Raw genomic sequence first — 19,921 nt, forward strand, 5'->3', positions numbered from 1 at the left:
TTGCTTTCCGTATTTATGGCAGCAATCATTTTAACACATAATAAAATAACAGATGACTATACATTAAACATATGTCCGGATAGCTGAGTGATTAGAGCACAAGGCTGTCGTACCGAAGGTCGCGGTTGAAATCTCGCTGGCGGCAATGGGATTTTTGTTGTGATTTGACTTCGGATACCAGTCGACTCAGCTGTGAATGAGTACCTGAGTCAAATCAGGGTAATAATGTCGGGCGAGCGTAATGCTGACCACATTGCCTTCTACAGTGTTCTGTAGTGTACCGTTACGGTCTTGAATAAAGTGCTCTAACACACCTCAAGGCCCTGATCCAATATGGATTGTTGTGCCAACGATTATTATTATTATTATACATTAAACATGTTTAAAAACTAAATTTTTTTTTTAAATTGATTCATTTAAAAATGTCCACCCTGCTAAGAATGTTTTCACTAATTTCCATACAAAAAGGCTTTCGTTTGCTTCAAATTGTAGAGAAATATCGGAAAATGTTTTTTTCCACGTGTTAACGTTTTTATGTCCCCCACTGTAAATATGTAGTCCAAAAACTTAGTCACGGTCCTGCTATAAATGGTAGAGAACACTTTTTAAGGCGGAAAATGCCTTCTTCTTTTTTTAAGACTTTTTTCCGTTCACAAGCGGGGTTGGCTCGTCCTGATCGCTTTCCTCATTTCATTTTGTCGAATGCCTGATCTGGATGCAATTGCGAGGCTTTTAAATCCCCATCCAGCGTATCAAGCCACCGTTGTTTCGGCCGGCTTTTTGTTCATTTACCATTGACTTCGATGCTCAGATCGTTGTTTTCGATGTTTTTCAAACTGAGAAGTTTTATTCAACTACCACTGAAAAGTCTATGGAAAAGTGTTTAGACAGGGTGGCAAGAAATAAATGCATGCAAATTTTTTTGCGCTATTAGAAAATGGTAAAATCTTTTCTACGGTTACTGGTATTTCTGATTGCTTACATAATTTTATTTTTTGGTCTTAAAACTTCGTTCGGCGATATCAAGTAATCGTTCAGTTAACATAGCCTTCCATCGGTTAGGAAAACGCAACTTCCAGATAGCGCAAGACATTGGCATTGCTCGTTCATTAATTACTCGTACGATTAAGCGACTTAAGGAGCTTGGTGGTCGAGGTGGTAGAGGTGGTAGAGGAAGAAAAACGCGCTGTAAACATTTCTAACAACCAAAAAAATCTTCAGGTATCAATCGTGAATCAGTGCGCCTTATAGCAAACCTAAGCTCAAGCCGTCCAAGCCAGCTACTCACGGATAAAAACAAAAAAAAATGAAAACTGAAAAATGTCACCTGCACCTCCGGCTGCAGATACGGGCTGAAAAAAAAATCGTCTTCGCGGATGAGGAACTTTTTATCGTTGAACAAGCCCACGGATGGAAATTGTACAACAGAAACTAAAGGATCGTCATCCATCATTTAACATTGCATATGATGAAATTGGAGCCAGTGGCAAGATATCCCTGATTTGCATAGCACAAGGAGTCAAAATTAATAAAGGTATTTACTGCCCGGATATTTTAAAAGCTGTTGTCCTCGCTGATCCTACTTTAAACTTAGGCTTAAAGAATTGGTTGCTTTAAGTTGGATATAATTCGCAGCCTTGTCGTGTTTGCAATTACATAAAAAGCCAATGTCCATATATTGTCACTTTCAGCCATGCTGCTCCCAGGGCATCGTCTGATGCCTCGCCCAAAGCGAGGGGTTCGTGAACCAAAAAACGAGAATAAGTTGCCTTCCATCTGGTTGGGTCAAGCATCAAGTAGATATGGACTTAGGATTCCTCATATGCCAAAAAAAATTTGGTTTTAAGTTGAATATAATTCGCACTCTTGTCTTGTTTGTGTGTTACTACTGATGAGTGGCCCCTGCCCTGGACGAGACTGTTTGCATCTTTCTTTCTATTTTTGTTTGAGCTTGTTCTCAGTTTTTGATAGTAGCATTAGCCAATACTACTGACACAACTGCTGGTTTCACTCCAAAATGGGGGAAATTAAAACCTCTTTTAGTAAGGCATCCGAGATTTCATTTCCATCTACATCACAAAAACCGGGTACCCAAAGTAGTTCCACCGCATTGAATTTAAAAACCGAAGTCGATTTCCATATTCTTAAACAATTTTTGAAGGTATCAAGGGACTGCTCAACACTGACAATGCAGCTTGGCTATCGCTATAGATTACGATGCGCCTGCCTTTCAACCGCTCGTCAATCACCCAGGTTGCCGCCCTTAGAATCGCGTGCACTTCATCCATAGAGACCGCTGTCTATTATCCCAAAGGAAAAGCCCATTTCCCGTTTTTATTCGAGAGGTAGACTCCGGCTCCAATACCTTCTTCTGCTTTTAAGCCATCGGTGTAAAAACCATCAGTACATCCTGACACGTATTCTTCTGGGTCGTCCCAGTTTTCTCTTCGTTTGAAAATAACTTCATATTTTCATTCATCTTAGGCAGGGTGTTCCTTGTCTTCTTCTCCACGTTGGTAAGCATTTAGAGTTTGTGGCCTTAGCGTCTCCTCACGAATGTGACGCTCAACCAGTTTCTTCAGACATTTCAGCGAAAATGATGTTAAGCTGATTTGTCGGAATTTCTTTGGATTTCAATAGTCATCTTTCCCACGCTTAGTTATGGAGACTACTTTTACATTCTGTCAAGAGGAAGGCACGTACCCCATGGCAAGATACCCTCGAAAAATATTTCTTAGAAGTTGCTCTATGTACCCTATACCCTTCTTTAGCATCGTTGGATAGGAACCATCCATGCCAAGCACTTCGAAGTTTCCAAAAGATAGTATCGCAGCTCTCGTCTGGAAGTCTCCCTTTCACCTTCACAGTATGCTCTCGTTTCATACGAGCCTACGCTGTGATTTCCGAAAGTTCGACCAGCCTGCATTCTTATTGGTTTTAAGCACGGTTTTGAAGTCGTCTGGTTGCTTTCCTGAGTCTTTGCAGTTCTCAGTTCCACCATTGAACCGTTTTACCAAGTTGGCCTAGGGAAATAGGGCAAACCTCTTCAAAGAACCCTAAAAGTGTGCGATTCGGAGTTTCCACTTGATCTTCTATCGCGAAAGGAGTTGATAGTCACCAAGTGAGCTCCACTTTGTCACCAAGAAGTTTGTTGAAATTTGTCCAATCCGTTTTCCTAGGATTACGTCTTTGTATTGTATTTGACTGCAACTGACTGATAGTGAGACTTCATCTAGCACTCGCCAGTTTCTAAACAACTCCAACAACTGTGAAGTGCAGATTGTTAGGTCAATGACTTCACTTCTTCTTGTCCCCACGAACGTAAGGGCGCACCCTACGTTCGCAGTCATCAAAGCAGCTGAAGCGATAAAATCAAACAGCTTCTCTCTCTTTCTAGGATAGAATTTGCTACTGCGCCAGCAAACATGCTGAGCGTTCGTATCACAATCTATTAAGAGTTCAAGGCCATTTGATTCTGCATACACTACCAGAACTCTTAGCTCCTGCGTCGGTGGAAGATACAAATACTCATAGGGTAAATAAGGAGAGGGAACTATTGCCATTAACCTGGTATTGAAACTTGACCGCGACTAGGTCCTGCAAACAGAATTATCTCAGAATGGTTGCTTCTAACAATTTTGATATCACGACGTTGTACGACGTGTTGTATTTCCGATTATATAAAAAGGAGTGATTTTCACACTGCTGCGAGTGCAAAGGTGAGGCAGCGTCTAATGAGTTACCTCTGCCCTAGATGAAATCTTTACTCATTTTTGTTTCTTCTTTTGGAATACTTGAGTGCTATGTTCAAAACAAAGGGTCCGTGGACCAAAAAAGCTGTATACGTATTTTGCACAACAGTTGCACCATTTTTCAGTACATAATCAATATTACATTTTAACAAAGTGATTTTTTAGTTGTTATCATACTTTTACTCAGGAAACCGGAATTTTGGTGAGAATGAAGCATATTGCTCTTGCTTACTCTTGGTCGTGTCGTGGTTTAATTTGTTACCTACTGGTTTCTGTAACATCCCCAAGCTTTTTTGCGTATATAGCTTTCTGCTGTGCATATAATCCTGTGGCCTTCTTTTTGGGGATACTAGCCTGGTTTTTATCTGGTGCATCCTCCTCGGCGGAACTATGTCGATGTTCAACCCTTTTATCATTTTGAAGGGGTGGGGAAAACAAAACCTTATTCAAATCGGTTTATTGTCTCTCTGTCTGTCTGTCACACCCAAGTTTCTCGGAAACCGTTATAGCGATTGACAACAAATTTGGGAAAGCTGGAAACTGTGAATGCTCATTCTACGTCGAATTGAAGGAGAGGGGAGCCCCAGAACGTGGATTGTCATTGTCATTTTCGAAGCGGGTCTTAATTTTGCCAAGACTCCAAAATACCCTCTATACCGATATCTGTTCAAATAAAGTTCATAATAGTATGTTACTATAATATTTAATAATTGGCTTAGGTTCATCCTAGAATCGAAATTTTGCAGCAATGCAAGCTATACCATAGAGCATGATTGTTCAAAGTTTGATGGAATTGGAATTATTGCTAACAAAGTTATGAAAATTCAGACTTTGAATGTCAGTATCACGCGGTGCACAATACCTTTTTCGCCGAACATATCAAATGGAAGGTCTCGATTAGTACTTTTCGAAGCAAATGTTAGTTTTCACATTGGTCAAAACGGAGGGAGCGCATTCTCAGAAACTGTCAGAAACTATCTTGGTATGAGGCATCATATTGCAAAGTTTGGTGGAAATGCTATTATTATTAACAAAGTTATAGTTGGTCAAAGTTGCCTCTTTCCCGTCAAACAACCACTAGCTATGTATAAATGGAACCATAGTGTATCCAATATATTCTCACAATAAAAATCAACAAAACCTTTCAACCAACATTGCCAAGCTTCCGTTTTCCGACTTGTTAAGGTTTAATGTGAAATAAAACCGTATTAAAATTGATTCATTGCCTCTCTGTCTGCCACATCCGATTTATGCGGAAAAGGCTGAACCAAAAGGGGGTGCAAAATTTTGTTCACTGAACGGTATCAGGCAATTAATTCTATTCAAAACCAAACTATTTTTTACATTGGGGGAAACATAAGGGTGGGAGGATTCAAAATGTCAGCTCCAAACCGTGAAGCAGGTCGCGTCCTCAGAACCTGTCCATCTGAAAAAATCATAATGTTGCATCTATACGAAGTCTTGGCCTCAAAATACATTCCATTCCGATATCTGTTCAAATAAAATTAATAATAATATAATATATTCCCATATTTTGGAAATCTATCCGAAAACCCGCCTTAAATTTATCCTAGAAGTACAAAATTTGAAGGCAACTGTTATGAACAAAATTGTAGAAAGTCAAGATTTTTCATTTCACATGAATTTATTGCACCCTAAGCCATATATAAAGTAAACTCATCTAAACCGCCGAATTGGAGGAATATTTTGAATTTTTAGCTGTGTACGAGTGAAAACACGTGCATAGAAAATATACCCCAATCAGTCCAGCTTCCGTACGGACATACGTAGATGTTGCGGTGCGTACAACCAATTTACAACAGATGCGTGCATATACGTATACATATGTATCGATCAGTATGGGGTTGTGGAGGCGCTGGAGTGTGTAAGCGGCTTAGCGGAGATTCACCCGAGCTCCATGAAAACTTTTGTAACATATAACTTGTAAGTGTTATAGTATATTTGGTAAGTTTTGATTGATGAAGATATTAAAATTCAAATTGAAATAATTAAGACTTGTTTTATTCTATTCGCTGGTGATATTTATTAAGCTTGCAAATACCGATATCATCAGTGCTAACAGTTTTGTTCAAGCTAAATAAATAAATATAGCGAATAGAATAAAGCAAGTCTTAATTATTTCAAATAATTTAATCGCTAGAAACACTGCGAAATTACACTCTTATCAAATAGTTAACTATATGGTGATTCGAAATTTCTGTTTGTTTAGAATGAGCATATTAATTAAGGCTTCAATATGTATATGTGTATATCTTGCAGTTTGGAAGTATAGAAAAGGCTATTTTGAATTTTTGCTATGTACGAATGGAAAAATGTGGATGGAAAATATTTCATATAAGATGAACACAAAATGTTTATACCCGGAGGGGAGAGCTTCCCGTATTCCGACTTGTTTTTAAGTGTTGACCAAGCTGCAGAGTGTGATACTCTATTCTTCGATTCACTTCCATGTTGATGGCATCGACACTACTTGGAGTTTCGCCTTTCCATTCATGAGGCATTTAATGACCAATGATTGGAAGTCGTTCTGCACTATGGTGTCGATGATGTAATCCTTTTCCTTTATACTGCACTGAGGGAACGAAAAACAATCTGTAGATCATTGCATAAAATGATCCACACATATTGCCTAAATCTATTTTTGATATTATTTCCAGTAAGAATTTGTACTCACAGGCATAGTTTGACTTCCATGCAAACTGCTGATAGCTGATTGGGCTTCCTGATGCGAACTAAATTTGACAAAGGCGCACCCTGTAAGAAAATAAGGAAGTCATCATCAGTTCGAGCAGGAATAATAGCACATACATATGTATGGAGGAAGTCCCTTAACGGTCTCTAATTTTCTAAATTGGAGAGAAACATATTTGCAGCATATGTCGAATTTATCAACCAACACAGTCTTTTGAAATGATTACTTTATGATAGTGAAAAAAGATTTAATTCGAAACTAATAAGATATGTGTGATCAAATCTTACAACTGTGATTTGATTACGCGAGTAAAACAAAGAAAAGAAAACAAGTTGAGAAATTGGAAGCAGAACGTTCCAGTTAGTTTTCAAAATCCTATTGGTCATCCTACTTGTTACCTACCTTACCGATGAGAGTTGAGAATTATTTAAAAAGCATAACTTCTATATGCAATTAAAGTACGCATAAACGAAAATTAGTTTAGAAAAACGGTTAATTTATTATTCTATGCGCCTTTATCTATTTTCGAGTAACTTACATATGAATCTTTAGGCCAACATACATATGTTAGACTATTCATTTGAACCTGATATTGTTATTCTATTAGGCTGTGGAGTGCAGCCGATTAATACAAAAAGGACAATTTCGTAATTATGGGACCATCAATTATTTGACTTTTTTAATCTTTTACTGCAATTTAAACATTATTCTTGAAGAAGGACTTTCGAGAACACTTGTAAACACTACTACATAAAATTTTATCACCGAAATAAACAACCACTTTAAAAAACAAGTCGTGAAACCGGAAGCTGGAAGCTTCAGGTATGAAAGGTTTGGTGTATTTCTTATTGGAGTGTGCATTTGCCCCATTAGTACGTAACACTAATATATGCATATATTATGTGAGATTATCCACTTTCGGGCGATATTGACATTCAAAATCTTCAATTTCCATAGAAGTGACAATTTGGACCAATTATAACTTTGTTAGGAATAGTGCGATTTCCATCGAACTTGGTAGGATTAGGGTCTATATTATAGCCTACATTGTTGCAAAATTTCGTGGTGGTAGGATGAACTTAAGGGGGTTCTGCAGCCAATTACTCAAAATTATAGTAATATATTAACTTTATTTGAAGGGATAACAGCATGGAAGGTATTTGGCAGCCTAGACACCATATAGTGGTAGCCTCTTGCTTTTTTTCAGATTTTTTCTGAGTTTTTGAGAATGGGCCCGTTAAATAAATAATCACTTTCGATCCCCCGAACTCTCCGCCTTTCCAACAAATGGCAAAACTAGGACAACCTTTGGAAAGTGCTAACCGAGACCTTTCATTTTATACCCCACATGACTATATTTGGTGACAAAAAATGTACACCCTCCTTTTGCATATAAAAGGATGTAACTCACCTTTCCACCAAATTTGGTGCTGCAGTCTCCGAGAAAAATACGTTTGACGGACAAACAGACAGACAGACAGTAAACCGATTTTAATCAGGTTTTGTTTTACACAAAACCTTAATAACGAATATATGCTGTGTGGAGCCGAAAAATTTGAGACCTGAGTCTCGTGATCGGCGGAGGATCAATCGCGATATGTCGCGCAAGAAAGCAAATTTACTGACTATGCAAAACTGATGACGATATTTAACAAGCTTCGGAAAAAATGTAAGGGCGTCCTCAGCCGACGCAATTGCGCTGCTATCGGTCCTGTCGCAAAATAAGTAAGCCTTTTTGACGCATGGATATCAGGACGTAAGTAAATTGGGATGATCCATATAGATCGTATCTGCACACTGAATATTGGTACCCTCATTGATAAGACGTAGTAAAATGCGCAAAATACGACAGAAGTGGGTATAAACTTTGCTACTTTTGCTGCCCACACACTCAATATGGCGTCGGGATTGCCATCTCTGAGGGCGTCCTTGATCCCAATTAATTTAGCAATTTGATGATCGGTACATGGAGCCCCTTATTATCTTAACTGATAGCACGATAAGCATACGCACCACAGACATGCCAACCCCACGCCGAAAGAGATGTCCTTTAGTAACTATTCGACGCAAGAACCAGTAACTTCCTTGCCGATGACCATGTCTTCATTGTGAAAGGACAAACGGCAGTATGTATAATGAGTGCTAAGGCATTGAAAAGCGTAATTGTGCTGGTAAAGGTGTTGTTAATTTTATTGACTCTCACGACACTTCCAGTTGCCAATGCATTTTTTATTATGGTTTTGTGTAAAACAAAATGGTTTACTCCCTGTCTGCCTGTCGGTCACACCCATTTTTCTCGGAGACGGTTTTAGCGATTGACACCAAATTTGGTAGAAAGGTGGGAACTATGAATACTCACGCATACATCCACTTTTATTCAATTTAAGGGGGGGGGGGGGGGTCCCCGTACATCCAAAAGGGGGTGTACATTTTTTTCACTATATACAGTAATGTCCGAAGCTGATCTTAATTTTGACATTTGTTGCAAAAGTGGGGAGTGCGGGCGGTCGAAATTGATAATTTCTTTAACGGGCCCATTCTCAGAAACTGTCCAACCAAAAAATCTGAAAAAATCAGGACGTTGCGGCTACATGATGTCTAGGCTGCGAAATACCTTCCATACCGATATCCTTTCAAATAAATTTAATAATAAATACTTCGAACAGATTTTAATGAAAAAATTTTCTTATTTTCCACTTTCACAAGAACTACCGGCATTTGGATGTCAAAGAAGCGATGAAAACAATGAAATTGAGGAAACCAACCGGACGTGGCAAGTTGAGTTCTAGGAAGAGAACAGTTGATGCCCAACACTGTGGCTTAGTAAGTTCTTCAATCTAATATAAAACAAGTCGGGAAACTGGAAGCTTGACGCTTCAGGTATAAAAGATTTTGTGTTTTCTTATGTGAGGAGCATAACGCAGTTCTCCAGTGGCCTCACTCAGTTTTGTGAGCGGCGGTGACCTGCCCAGAGCTAAGCAGTATCTCGGGTCAATACTATCAGGCAATGGAGAACTCCGTAATGAAATTGCTTCACGCATTAGCGCCATCTGAACGAAGTGGCATTCCAAAACTGGTGTTCTTTGTGATCACCGTATCTCCATACTTGTGAGTGTCGGCCTACTATAAAAGACAATGAATGGCATTTTGCTGCAATGGGGACCAAGATGTTCCATTGGACTAGTGGAGTCACACGTTTTGATCACGCCCGACATGAGGATATCTGTGACCGATACGGGGTTGCATAGATCGTGGAGAAACTGCGAGAGAGACGTTTTCCATGGTGTGGTTACGTAATTCCCGCTAACTAGAATTCACTTACCAATATTGGTCTGAACATCGAAGTCAATGGTAAGCGACCAAATTGCCAGCCGAAACAACGGTAGTGTGACACGCAGGATGAGGATTTAAAAGTACGCGATTATATCCTGATCAGACATTTGATAGAACCAAATGGCGAAACCGATCACGATAAGCCCACTCCGCTTGTGAACGGGACAAAGGTTGAAGAAAAAGAAGAAGATCTGAAGGGCGACGAGTCCTCGACAGCTCCGTGTCACATAGCTAAAAATTCCATTGCCATAAATTTTTTAGAAAACCATTTAAATAAATCATTTGATGGAAAGCCTTATTCTGATAATAGTCAACCTCATACGCTACGAAGAATTTAACCAACTCCAGATATAAACAAGTCGGAATACCGCAAGCTCACGCTTCGGGTATAAACGTTTCGTGTTCATCTCATGGAACTTCACCGCACATTTTTCTATCCGTATGTAGCTACAAATCCAACATATTCCTTCATATTTTTCCAAACTACGAGACATACGTACATATTACAGCCGTAGATATTACGCTCACCCTAAACAAACAAACTGCTTATTTTCGAATACTGTACACATATAGGCACGTATATAAATTGATCGTACCCATATTTCCGATTTACTTCTTATATCTATCTGAATTAGGCACTACCCGCAAAGTCCATTAGCACGCATATACTATATACCTACATACACACATGTCTCGTTGGAATAATTGATATTCATATACAAATGACAAAAAAACTAAAACAAAATAATTCTTTTCCACCCAATTCATACGAACTTACTTCGTTGTGGTATTGACGAATTGATATGTAATGATGACGTCATGCAGGTTGTAGACTGCACGAAATTCACAAAAAATTGTAACGTTTCACCCCCTATAAGTTTGTTAATAATAATTGGATTTACTTCAAACTTGACCAAATTGTGCATTATGTTCTTCATTATACGCATGCCAAATTTCGTACTTCTGGGATGAATATAAGGCCGGTGCCGGGTAAATTTCTAAAATGTGGCAATATACTATTATTAACTTTCTTTGTGCAGATATCGGAACCGGATATATTTTGAGGCCTAGATTTCATAGGGATGCACTACTGTGTTTTTTTTCGGATCTTTCGGTTGGATAGGTTCTGAGAACTGAGACCTGTTGCACTTTTTGATGGTCATATTTTGAGCCCTCACACCCCAATGTTTCACCCAATATCAAATATTGAACCAATTTCGAAAAGTACAAATTGAGACCTTTCATTTGACACCCCACATGGCTACATTCTGTGGAAAAAAATATTGCAGCCTTCTTTCACCTGTATGGGGAGCCCCCCTTAAACTTATCACAAAATTGCGCCAGTTGCTGCATGTAAAGGGATCACATACTCTTACCAATTTTCGTGACAATGGGTCCAGCCGTTTCCGAATAAATCGGGTGTGACAGACAGACAGACAGACCGACAGACATCCGGAAAACCAACACCAACAGGTCAGAAGGAGGAAACCGTACAGCGAATCTAGGAAACTCGACCAGCGTTGCGAAGCCTAAGACCAGCGAAAACGATGGATGGACTAAAGTTACCAACAAAAAAGCGGAACGAAAGGCAAAAGTGCGAACTCGTCCAGATGTAATTGTTATCTCCAGTAAGGGCAATCTGTCCTACGCGGAGGTACTCAAAAAGGTCAAAGCGGATCCCGACCTAAAAGATCTGAGCGGAAATGTAAACCGAATCCGAAGAACCCAGAAAGGGGATCTCATGTTCGAGCTGAAAAGATCCAGCGTGGGCAAAACTGATGACTTTCGCACTCAAGTGAAAAACTCACTTGGGGAGAATGCCGCAGTGCAGTGCCCAAAAACATGAGATCTACCTTCAATGTAAGGATCTCGATGAAGTAACATCGAAAGAAGAAATTTGTATTGCTCTGAAGGAGCAATTCAAGTTGAAAGAACTCATCGAGGAGTCTATTGTGGGCTTACGAAAAGCCTATGGTGGTACTCAAACAGCCACAATACGAGTACCAGCGGAGGCAGCACAGATGTTATTGGCTGCCGGAAGGGTTCGGATTGGATGGGTTGTCTGCCGTTTAAGGGAACAAATTTCACTGAAGAGGTGCTTTAAATGTCTCATGTTTGGACACTTCGCGAAGGCATGCACCAGCAGCATTGATCGATCCGATCGATGCAGAAGGTGTGGGGAGAAAGGCCATATTGCCAGAGAGTGCAATAGGGACCCCAAGTGCCTATTGTGCGAAGTAAAAGAGGGACAGGATAACCGGCATATTGCCGGGAGTGGTAAATGTCCAGAATTTAGGAAGGGCAATGAGAAAATGAGGTTTATTCAAATAAACCTGAATCATTGCAGGGTCGCTCAGGATTTACTTGAGCAGACCACGTTCGAATCTGAGATGGAAATCGCCATCATAAGCGAACCGTATAGACACCGTCACGGTGGCATATGGGTCAAAGATTCGACTGGTGGAGCGGCGATATGGGCTTGCGGTCGACAGGCCATACAATGTACTGCAAGTCAGGCAGGCAGTGGCTTCGTGTGGGCGAAAATAAGTGGTGTATATGTATACAGCTGCTACGCCCCGCCAAGTTTGACACTGTCTGAATTCGAGCAAATGCTTGATAATCTTGTTCTCGACGCGAAGGGACGAAGTCCAAAGGTGATTGCTGGTGATTTCAATGCTTGGGCCCTAGAGTGGGGTAGTGGGGAATCAAATGCTAGGGGGCGCAGTTTATTAGAAGCTTTTGCGCAGATGGACATAGTTTTGGCTAACGAAGGTGCAGTAAACACCTTCCAGAAAGGGGGATCAGGCTCGGTTGTAGACCTGACCTTTGTCAGCCCTTCGCTGGCGCGTGGTATGTCCTGGTGCGTCAGCGAACGCTACACCCACAGCGATCTCCAGGCAATTTTCTTTGAGACATGTGTCGAACCTCAGGGCAAAGAGCTATCATGCCCGAAACCGAAAAAGATTTCAGGCTGGTATGCAAAATCTTTGGATGAGGAGACCTTCATAGAGGTGTGGTTAGATCATCCTGATAAAGTAGGCGCCTCTACGGAAAGAGCTGTCCATCTGGCTCAATGCATCGGCAAAGCATGTGACGCGTCCATGCCTAGGAGGTGCGCATTCCCCGTAGAAGACCAAACTACTGGTGGAATGATGAACTGACCGGCCTTCGATCGGCCTGCCACCGAGCGAGAAGAGCGGCTCAGAGGGCGGTAGGTAGAGTCGATCAAGGGCAGAAAGAGTGCGCTTACAAGGCAGCCCGCAAAACCCTCAAGCTGGCCATCCAGCGAAGCAAGAGGAAATGCTTTAGGGAGCTCTGCTCAGAAGCGGACGTAAATCCGTGGGGGAGAGCTTATGGAATCGTGATGGGACGATTTAGAGGCCGTTCGTCTCCGCAGATCACGTGCCCCACCCTCTTGTTGAAAATTATCCAGGGGTTATTCCCCCAGCAAGAGGAGAACACCGACACATTCCAACCACCTCTGAATGTGACGGCAATCGCGCCAGTCACCAGAGACGAGCTCCTGGAGATCTGCGGCAGAATAGGAGACAGCAAAGCACCGGGTCTGGACGGAATACCGAATAAGGCCCTTAAGCTTGCCAGTCAAATCAAGGCCGGACATGTTTGCTGGGTTGTTCGAAGCGTGCATGTCCGAGGGAATATTTCCAGCGGTATGGAAGCGGCAGAAGTTGGTGCTTCTGCCTAAGTCTGGTAAAGCACCAGGTGAACCATCCTCATACCGACCTATGGGTCATATGTGTCTTTTGGACACGGTGGGAAAATGCTAGAGCGGGTAATCTATAATAGATTACTCCCAGTAGTTGAGAGCCAAGGCGGCCTTTCATATCGGCAGTATGGATTCCGTAAAGCCAGATCAACCATTGATGCCATCAAATTGGTTACTGGCTTGGCCGAAGATGCAATCCACGGAAAGGGTAGTACCAGCAAATATTGCGTGGTAGTAACCCTGGACGTGAAAAATGCATTCAATTCGGCCAATTGGAATCTAATCCGGAAATCCCTAGCGAAGGTTGGTATTCCCGCCTACCTCGCCGCAATTGTCGATAGTTATTTAACTGAAAGGAGGCTCTGGTACGACACTGATGACGGACCGCAGGAGTACGTCGTTTCCGCGGGTGTCCCGCAGGGCTCCGTATTGGGCCCACTACTGTGGAACATCATATACAACGATGTACTTAATCTTCCACTTCCGGAGGAAGCCACAGTGGTGGGTTACGCTGACGACATTGCACTGGTTGTTGTCGCAAACCATCTCGAAGATGCTGAGTTATACTCAAGCGAGGCAGTCGGTGCTGTCAAATGCTGGTTGGAGAGCTCTGGTCTGACGCTTGCGGAGGAAAAAACGGAAGCGGTCCTCATCACGAAGCGCCGGAAGAGAAATTACGCCTGTGTTAGAGTCGGGAATCATATCATCACTTCCAAGCCGGCCATCAAATACTTGGGAGTGGTGATAGACACGAAGCTCAGCTATAAGCAACACGTACAGTATGTTTGTGCATAAATCATCCACTGCCAGTATGGCCCTGGCCAGGATGATGCCGAACGTGGGAGGGCCACGGTATACCTCTAGGTTGCTTATAGCCAGGGTGGTGACCTCAATCATGCTCTATGCGACCCCAGTTTGGAGCGAGGCGTTGCGGATGTCAGTTAACACTAGCAAACTGAATGCAGTCTACAGGAGGACAGCTGTGAGGGTATGCTCTGCCTTCAGGACTGTCTCAGATGATGCAGCATTCGTCATCTCTGGAATGATGCCGATTGACATCTTGGCAGATGAGATGGCGAATATATACCATGCGAAGTCAATCTCTCCCTTATTGCAGGCGAAGAAGGCTGAGAGGGAGAGATCCATAAATAGATGGCAAGAGCGGTGGGAACGCTCGGGAAAGGGTCGGTGGACTCACTCTCACTCTCTGGAATGATGCCGATTGACATCTTGGCAGATGAGATGGCGAATATATACCATGCGAAGCCAATCTCTCCCTTATCGCAGACGAAGAACGCTGAGAGGGAGAGATCGATAAATAGATTGGCAAGAGCGGTGGGAACGCTCGGGAAAGGGTCGGTGGACTCACAGGCTCATTCCTGCCATCAAGCAGTGGTTGGAGAGACGACACGGTGAGATTAATTATAATCTCACCCAGCTTCTCACGGGGTATGGAGGATATCGCCAATACCTGCGCAGTTTTAAATTAGAGACCTCACCCGACTGTCCAAATTGCATGAGTCCAGAGGACCCTAGAGCATGTATTCTTCCACTGTCCGAGATTTGTGGAAGAAAGGAGGAATCTAGAATAGACTCTAGGAGAGGGTGCTGGTACCAGAAAATCTGGTGCCGAAAATGCTAGCACATCAAGAGAATTGGGATGCGGTCAACTCCATGATCGCATCTATTCAAGATAAATTGCGAAAGGCAGAGGAAAGGAGAAAAGCGCGGTCACGTGCGCCGCGTATACAAGAAATGGGATTAAGCTAGAGTGCGCTGACTCCGCCCCGTGAAGTAATACCTTATGGTGGTTCCGCGGGGCAGGTAGGGAGTCGGGGGTGGTTTTAGTGGGTAAAAACCCCACACGCTGGTGTGTCCAGACCAGTGTCTTTTGAGGATTTCCACATCCTCAAAAAAAAAAAAAACTAAGGTTACCAGAAACAAAACGAAAGGAAAAGCAAAAGAGCGAACCCGTCCAGAAGCGATTGTTACCTCCAGTATGGGCAATCTGTCCTACGCGCAGATACTCAGAAAGGTCAAAACAGATCCCAACCTAAAAGATATGAGCGGAAATGTGAACAGAATCCGAAGAACCCAGAAGGGAGATCTCACGTTCCAGCTGAAAAGATCCAGTGTGGGCAAAACTGATGGCTTTCGCACTCAAGTGAAAAATTCACTTGTGGAGAATGCCGCAGTGCGTACCCAAAAACATGATGATCTATATACAATGTAAGGATCCCGATGAAGTAACATCGAAGGGAGAAATGTGTATTGCTATGAAGGAGCAATTCAAGTTGGAAGAACTTGCCGAGGAGTCTGTTGTAAGTTTACGAAAAGCCTATGGCGGTACACAAACGGCCACAATACGAGTACTAGCGGAGACAGCGCAGAAGTTGTTGGCGGCCGGAAAAGTTCAGGTTGGATGGGTTGTCTGCCGTTTAAGAGAACAGATTTCACTTAAGAGGTGCCTTAAATGCCTCATGTTTTTTTCGCCAAGGTATGCACCAGCAGCATTGATCGGTCCGATCGATGCAGAAGGTGTGGGGAGAAGGGCCATATTGTCAGGGAGTGCAATAGGGACCCCAAATGCCTGTTGTGCGAGGTGGAGCAGGGACAGGATAACCGGCATATTGTCGGAAGTGGTAAATGTCCGGAATTTAGGAAAGCGCTCACTGCAATGAGAAAATGAGGTTTATCCAAATAAACCTGTATTATTGCAGGGTCGCTCAGGATTTACTTGAGCAGACCACGTTCGAATCTGAGATGGAAATTGCCATCATAAGCGAACCGTATAGGCACCGTCACGGTGGCACATGGGTCACAGATTCGACTGGTGGCGCAGCGATATGGGCTTGTGGTCGACAGGCCATACGATGTACTGCAAGTCAGGCAGCTAGTGGCTTTGTGTGGGCGAAAATAAGTGGTGTATATGTATACAGCTGCTACGCCCCACCAAGTTTGACACTGTCTGAATTCGAGCAAATGCTTGATAAACTTGTTCTTGACACAAGGGGACGAAGTCCAAAGGATATTGCTGGTGATTTCAATGCTTGGGCCCTAGGAGGGGTAGTAGGGAATCAAGGTATATCCTGGTGCGTCAGTGAACGCTACACCCACAGTGATCACCAGGCAATTTTCTTTGAGACATGTGTCGAGCTACAGAGCAAAGAGCTATCATGCTCGAAACCGAAAAAGACTTCGGGGTGGTCTGCAAAATCATTGGCTGAGCAGACCTTCATAGACGTGTGGTTAAATTAACCTGATAAAGCAGGCGCCTCTACGGAAAGAGCCGTCCAACTGGCTCAATGCATCGCCAAAGCATGTGACGCGTCCATGCCTAGAAGGTGTTCATTCTCCAGTAGAAGACGAAACTACTGGTGGAATGATGAACTGACCGGCCTTCAATAAGTTTGCCACCGAGCCAGAAGAGCGGCTTAGAGGGCGGTAGGTAGAGTTGATCAGGGGGAAAAAGTGCGCGCATATAAGGCAGCCCGCAAAAACATCAAGCTCGCCATCCAGCGAAGCAAGAGGGAGTGCTTTAAGGAGCTCTGCTCAGAAGCGGACATAAACCCGTTGGAGGGTGTCTACAGAATCGTGATGGGACGATTCAGAGGCCGTTCATGTCCGCAGATTACGTGTCCCACCCTCTTGCTGAAAATCATGCAGGTGTTATTCCCCCAGCAAGAGGAGAGCACCGACATATTCCAACCATCTCTGAATGTGACGGCAATTCCGCCAGCCACCATAGACGAGCTGTTGAGTATCTGCGGTAGAATAGAAGACAATAAAGCGCCGGGACTTGACGGAGTACCGAATAAGGCCCTTAAGCTTGCCGTGAAATCCAGACCGGACATGTTCCCTGAGTTGTTCGAAGCGTGCATGTCCGAGGGGATATTTCCAGTGGCATGGAAGCGGCGGAAGTTGGTACTTCTGCCTGGTAAACCTCCTCCTATGTCTCCGGGACACGGTGGGGAAAATGCTCGAGCGGGTAATCTATAATAGATTACTCCCGGTTGTTGAGAGCCGAGGCGGCCTTTCAAATCGGCAGTATGGGTTCCGTAAAGCCAGATCAACCATTGATGCAATCAAATTGGTTACTGTCTTGGCCGAAGATGTAATTCACGGAAAGGGTAGTACCAGCAAATATTGCGTAGCAGTAACCCTGGGTGTGAAAAATGCATTCAATTCGGCCAATTGGAATCTAATACGGAAATCTTTAGCGAAAGTTGGTATTCCCGCCTATCTCGCTGCTATCATCGATAGTTATTTTACTGAAAGGAGGCTCTGGTATGATACCGATGACGGACCCCAGGAGTACACTGTTTCTGCGGGTGTCCCGCAGGGCTCCGTATTGGGCCCACTACTGTGGAACATCATGTACAACGATGTACTTAATGTTCTCCTTCCGGGTGAAGCCACAATGGTGGGTTACGCTGACGACGTAGCGCTGGTTGTCGTCGCAAAGCATCTTGAAGATAATAATAATAATAATAAACTCCGCCGAAGCCGGTCCCAAGCCCGGTTGTGAAAGGAAGAGGGATGGATAGCTTCAGTCTGAATGGCTGTACGCCACCGCAGCGTCTCAGGGGGTAGGTGAGGAAAGTGCAGGAACTTTGCAGCCTTGCAGATTACTCACTAAGGAAGCTATCTCAACACCTGGCAGCTAGGGATAAAACGCACCACCTAAAAATGGGAAGAAGAAGAAATTTAAGGTCCGGTACGGATAACCGGCGGGAGCCGTCTGACTTGGTAACTGGGTCGGGCTCTCGTAATGGACAGCACGGCGTCGAAACCGCTGGTCGTGGGGCGGTTCGACATCTAGGCGCCACGACGACCAGGAGCACAGCTCCGCCTGCTGAAGCTGTTTCGCCACAATCTGTGGAGACCACTTCAGCAGGTTCGCGTAGGAAGCGGATGAAATGGACTGAAGAAATGAATCTCTTCATCATCCGCTCCTACTACGAAATAACGGCGGGGGCAGGTACAACATCTTACCGCCCCTTGTTGCACCAGAGATTCGTCGAGCGTTTCCCGCAATTCGCGCACGTGACTGTGCAGCGAGTCGCAGACCAGTACCGCTTTATTACTCGCAGCGACACAATCTCAGCCACCATCAGGGAGCGTGTTCGACTTGAAGTCATCGGGGAAACTGGTGACCGAAAGTCGATGGGGGTAGAGGTGGCAGCATCAACAACACCACGGCGCACTGCAGGCAATAGGTTCAGTACTCGCCGAAGCACTCTTCTCCACCGTCCAGCTGAGGTTTCCGCTGAGGTTCGGGACGAATTCCAAAGAGCGTGTATAGAATTCTCGAATATGGATCCTTTGAATAGACAAGGTATTCCCAGGCTCTATGCATCTCCAGCAACTCCGGGAATTCTATCTCTGTTCAAATCTCCCTGCTTCTCATCTCATCTTATCTCTGCGTTAGTGCTGGCTGTGTGTGTAAATTTACAGCGGTTCTCTTTCTACATCTCCGCTTGACGTTTATCAGATCACTTTTACGCGCAATTCGCTGTTTACTGTTTTCTCGTTCTCGTTTTCGTTTTTCTCATCCTGGCTTGTGCGGGCAATAAAACTAATCAAAATTAATCTTTGTGTTTTTTTTTACATCAGCTCGTTCTCATCCAACCGTGAAGTTAGTTGAATGTAGAAAGAAGTCCGGTCCCAGTATTTTCTAAGAACGCGTTTTTCAGACATTGTATTTGAAGCGTTCCTCGAACATTTTTTGGTCCGTCGAGCCGGATTCGGGCTTCTTTAAGTTTACATTTTGTAAAAAAACTGTGTAGAGTGTAGTTCGTGTCTTCAACTTCGAGTTTTTGCCGAGTACTCCGAACTATTTATCGTGAAGTGCGATTTTAGACTCAGTGGTGCGATCCTACAATACGAAGAACATTTCACATTCTCAGTTTTACGAACTTTTAAATCGTCTTCTCATCTGTTAACTATGGCTATTACAAAGTTAATTATAGTCCAACAGATCAATTTGGAATACGTGGAGCAGATAACCACAGAAGTGGACAGCGGTGCTATCGCTCAGCTTACCATCTTCGAGGCTGAATCTAAATTGGTCGTGGTTGCCGATGCCTGGGAGAAAATCTCTCGTGATCATGAGAAGATCATGACTTCGAAGGCCGAACTGCCTCTAGAAATTCCTTACTTTAAGGACAAATGGTTCTTAAAAGCCAAGGTGCAGTTCGTCAAAGCGGAATCCTCTCTCAAAGCACGCATAAACGAGCTGAAGCCTCGTTCTCATGCCTCAGCAGCCTTCAAAGCCTCTTTTCAAGAGTCGGTACAGCAGCGTGCACCTTTGCCGACAATCATGCCACCAGAATTCTCTGGCAATATCATCGATTGGCCGTCATTCAAATCGCTACTTTTGTCGGTCGTCGAGAA

The 19,921-nt window shown here is 43.4% G+C and overlaps 1 protein-coding gene across 16 annotated transcripts in view; it reads right to left on the bottom strand.

Annotated features, from left to right (window-relative positions):
* Positions 1-19,921, bottom strand: part of LOC119648834 (CUGBP Elav-like family member 4) — a 666,752-nt gene that overhangs the window by 443,531 nt on the left and 203,300 nt on the right. For all 16 annotated transcript variants that reach the window (XR_005249062.1, XM_038050698.1, XM_038050701.1 and 13 more), the window contains one exon: positions 6,448-6,527. Coding sequence is in view for 15 of the 16 variants with exons in the window: in XM_038050698.1 (XP_037906626.1) it covers positions 6,448-6,527 (80 nt within the window). In the remaining variant the exon portion in view is untranslated. The remainder of the gene's footprint in view (positions 1-6,447; positions 6,528-19,921) is intronic.

The sequence above is a fragment of the Hermetia illucens genome, chromosome 2, assembly GCF_905115235.1.
Source record: "Hermetia illucens chromosome 2, iHerIll2.2.curated.20191125, whole genome shotgun sequence".
Classification (NCBI taxonomy): Eukaryota; Metazoa; Arthropoda; class Insecta; order Diptera; family Stratiomyidae; genus Hermetia; species Hermetia illucens.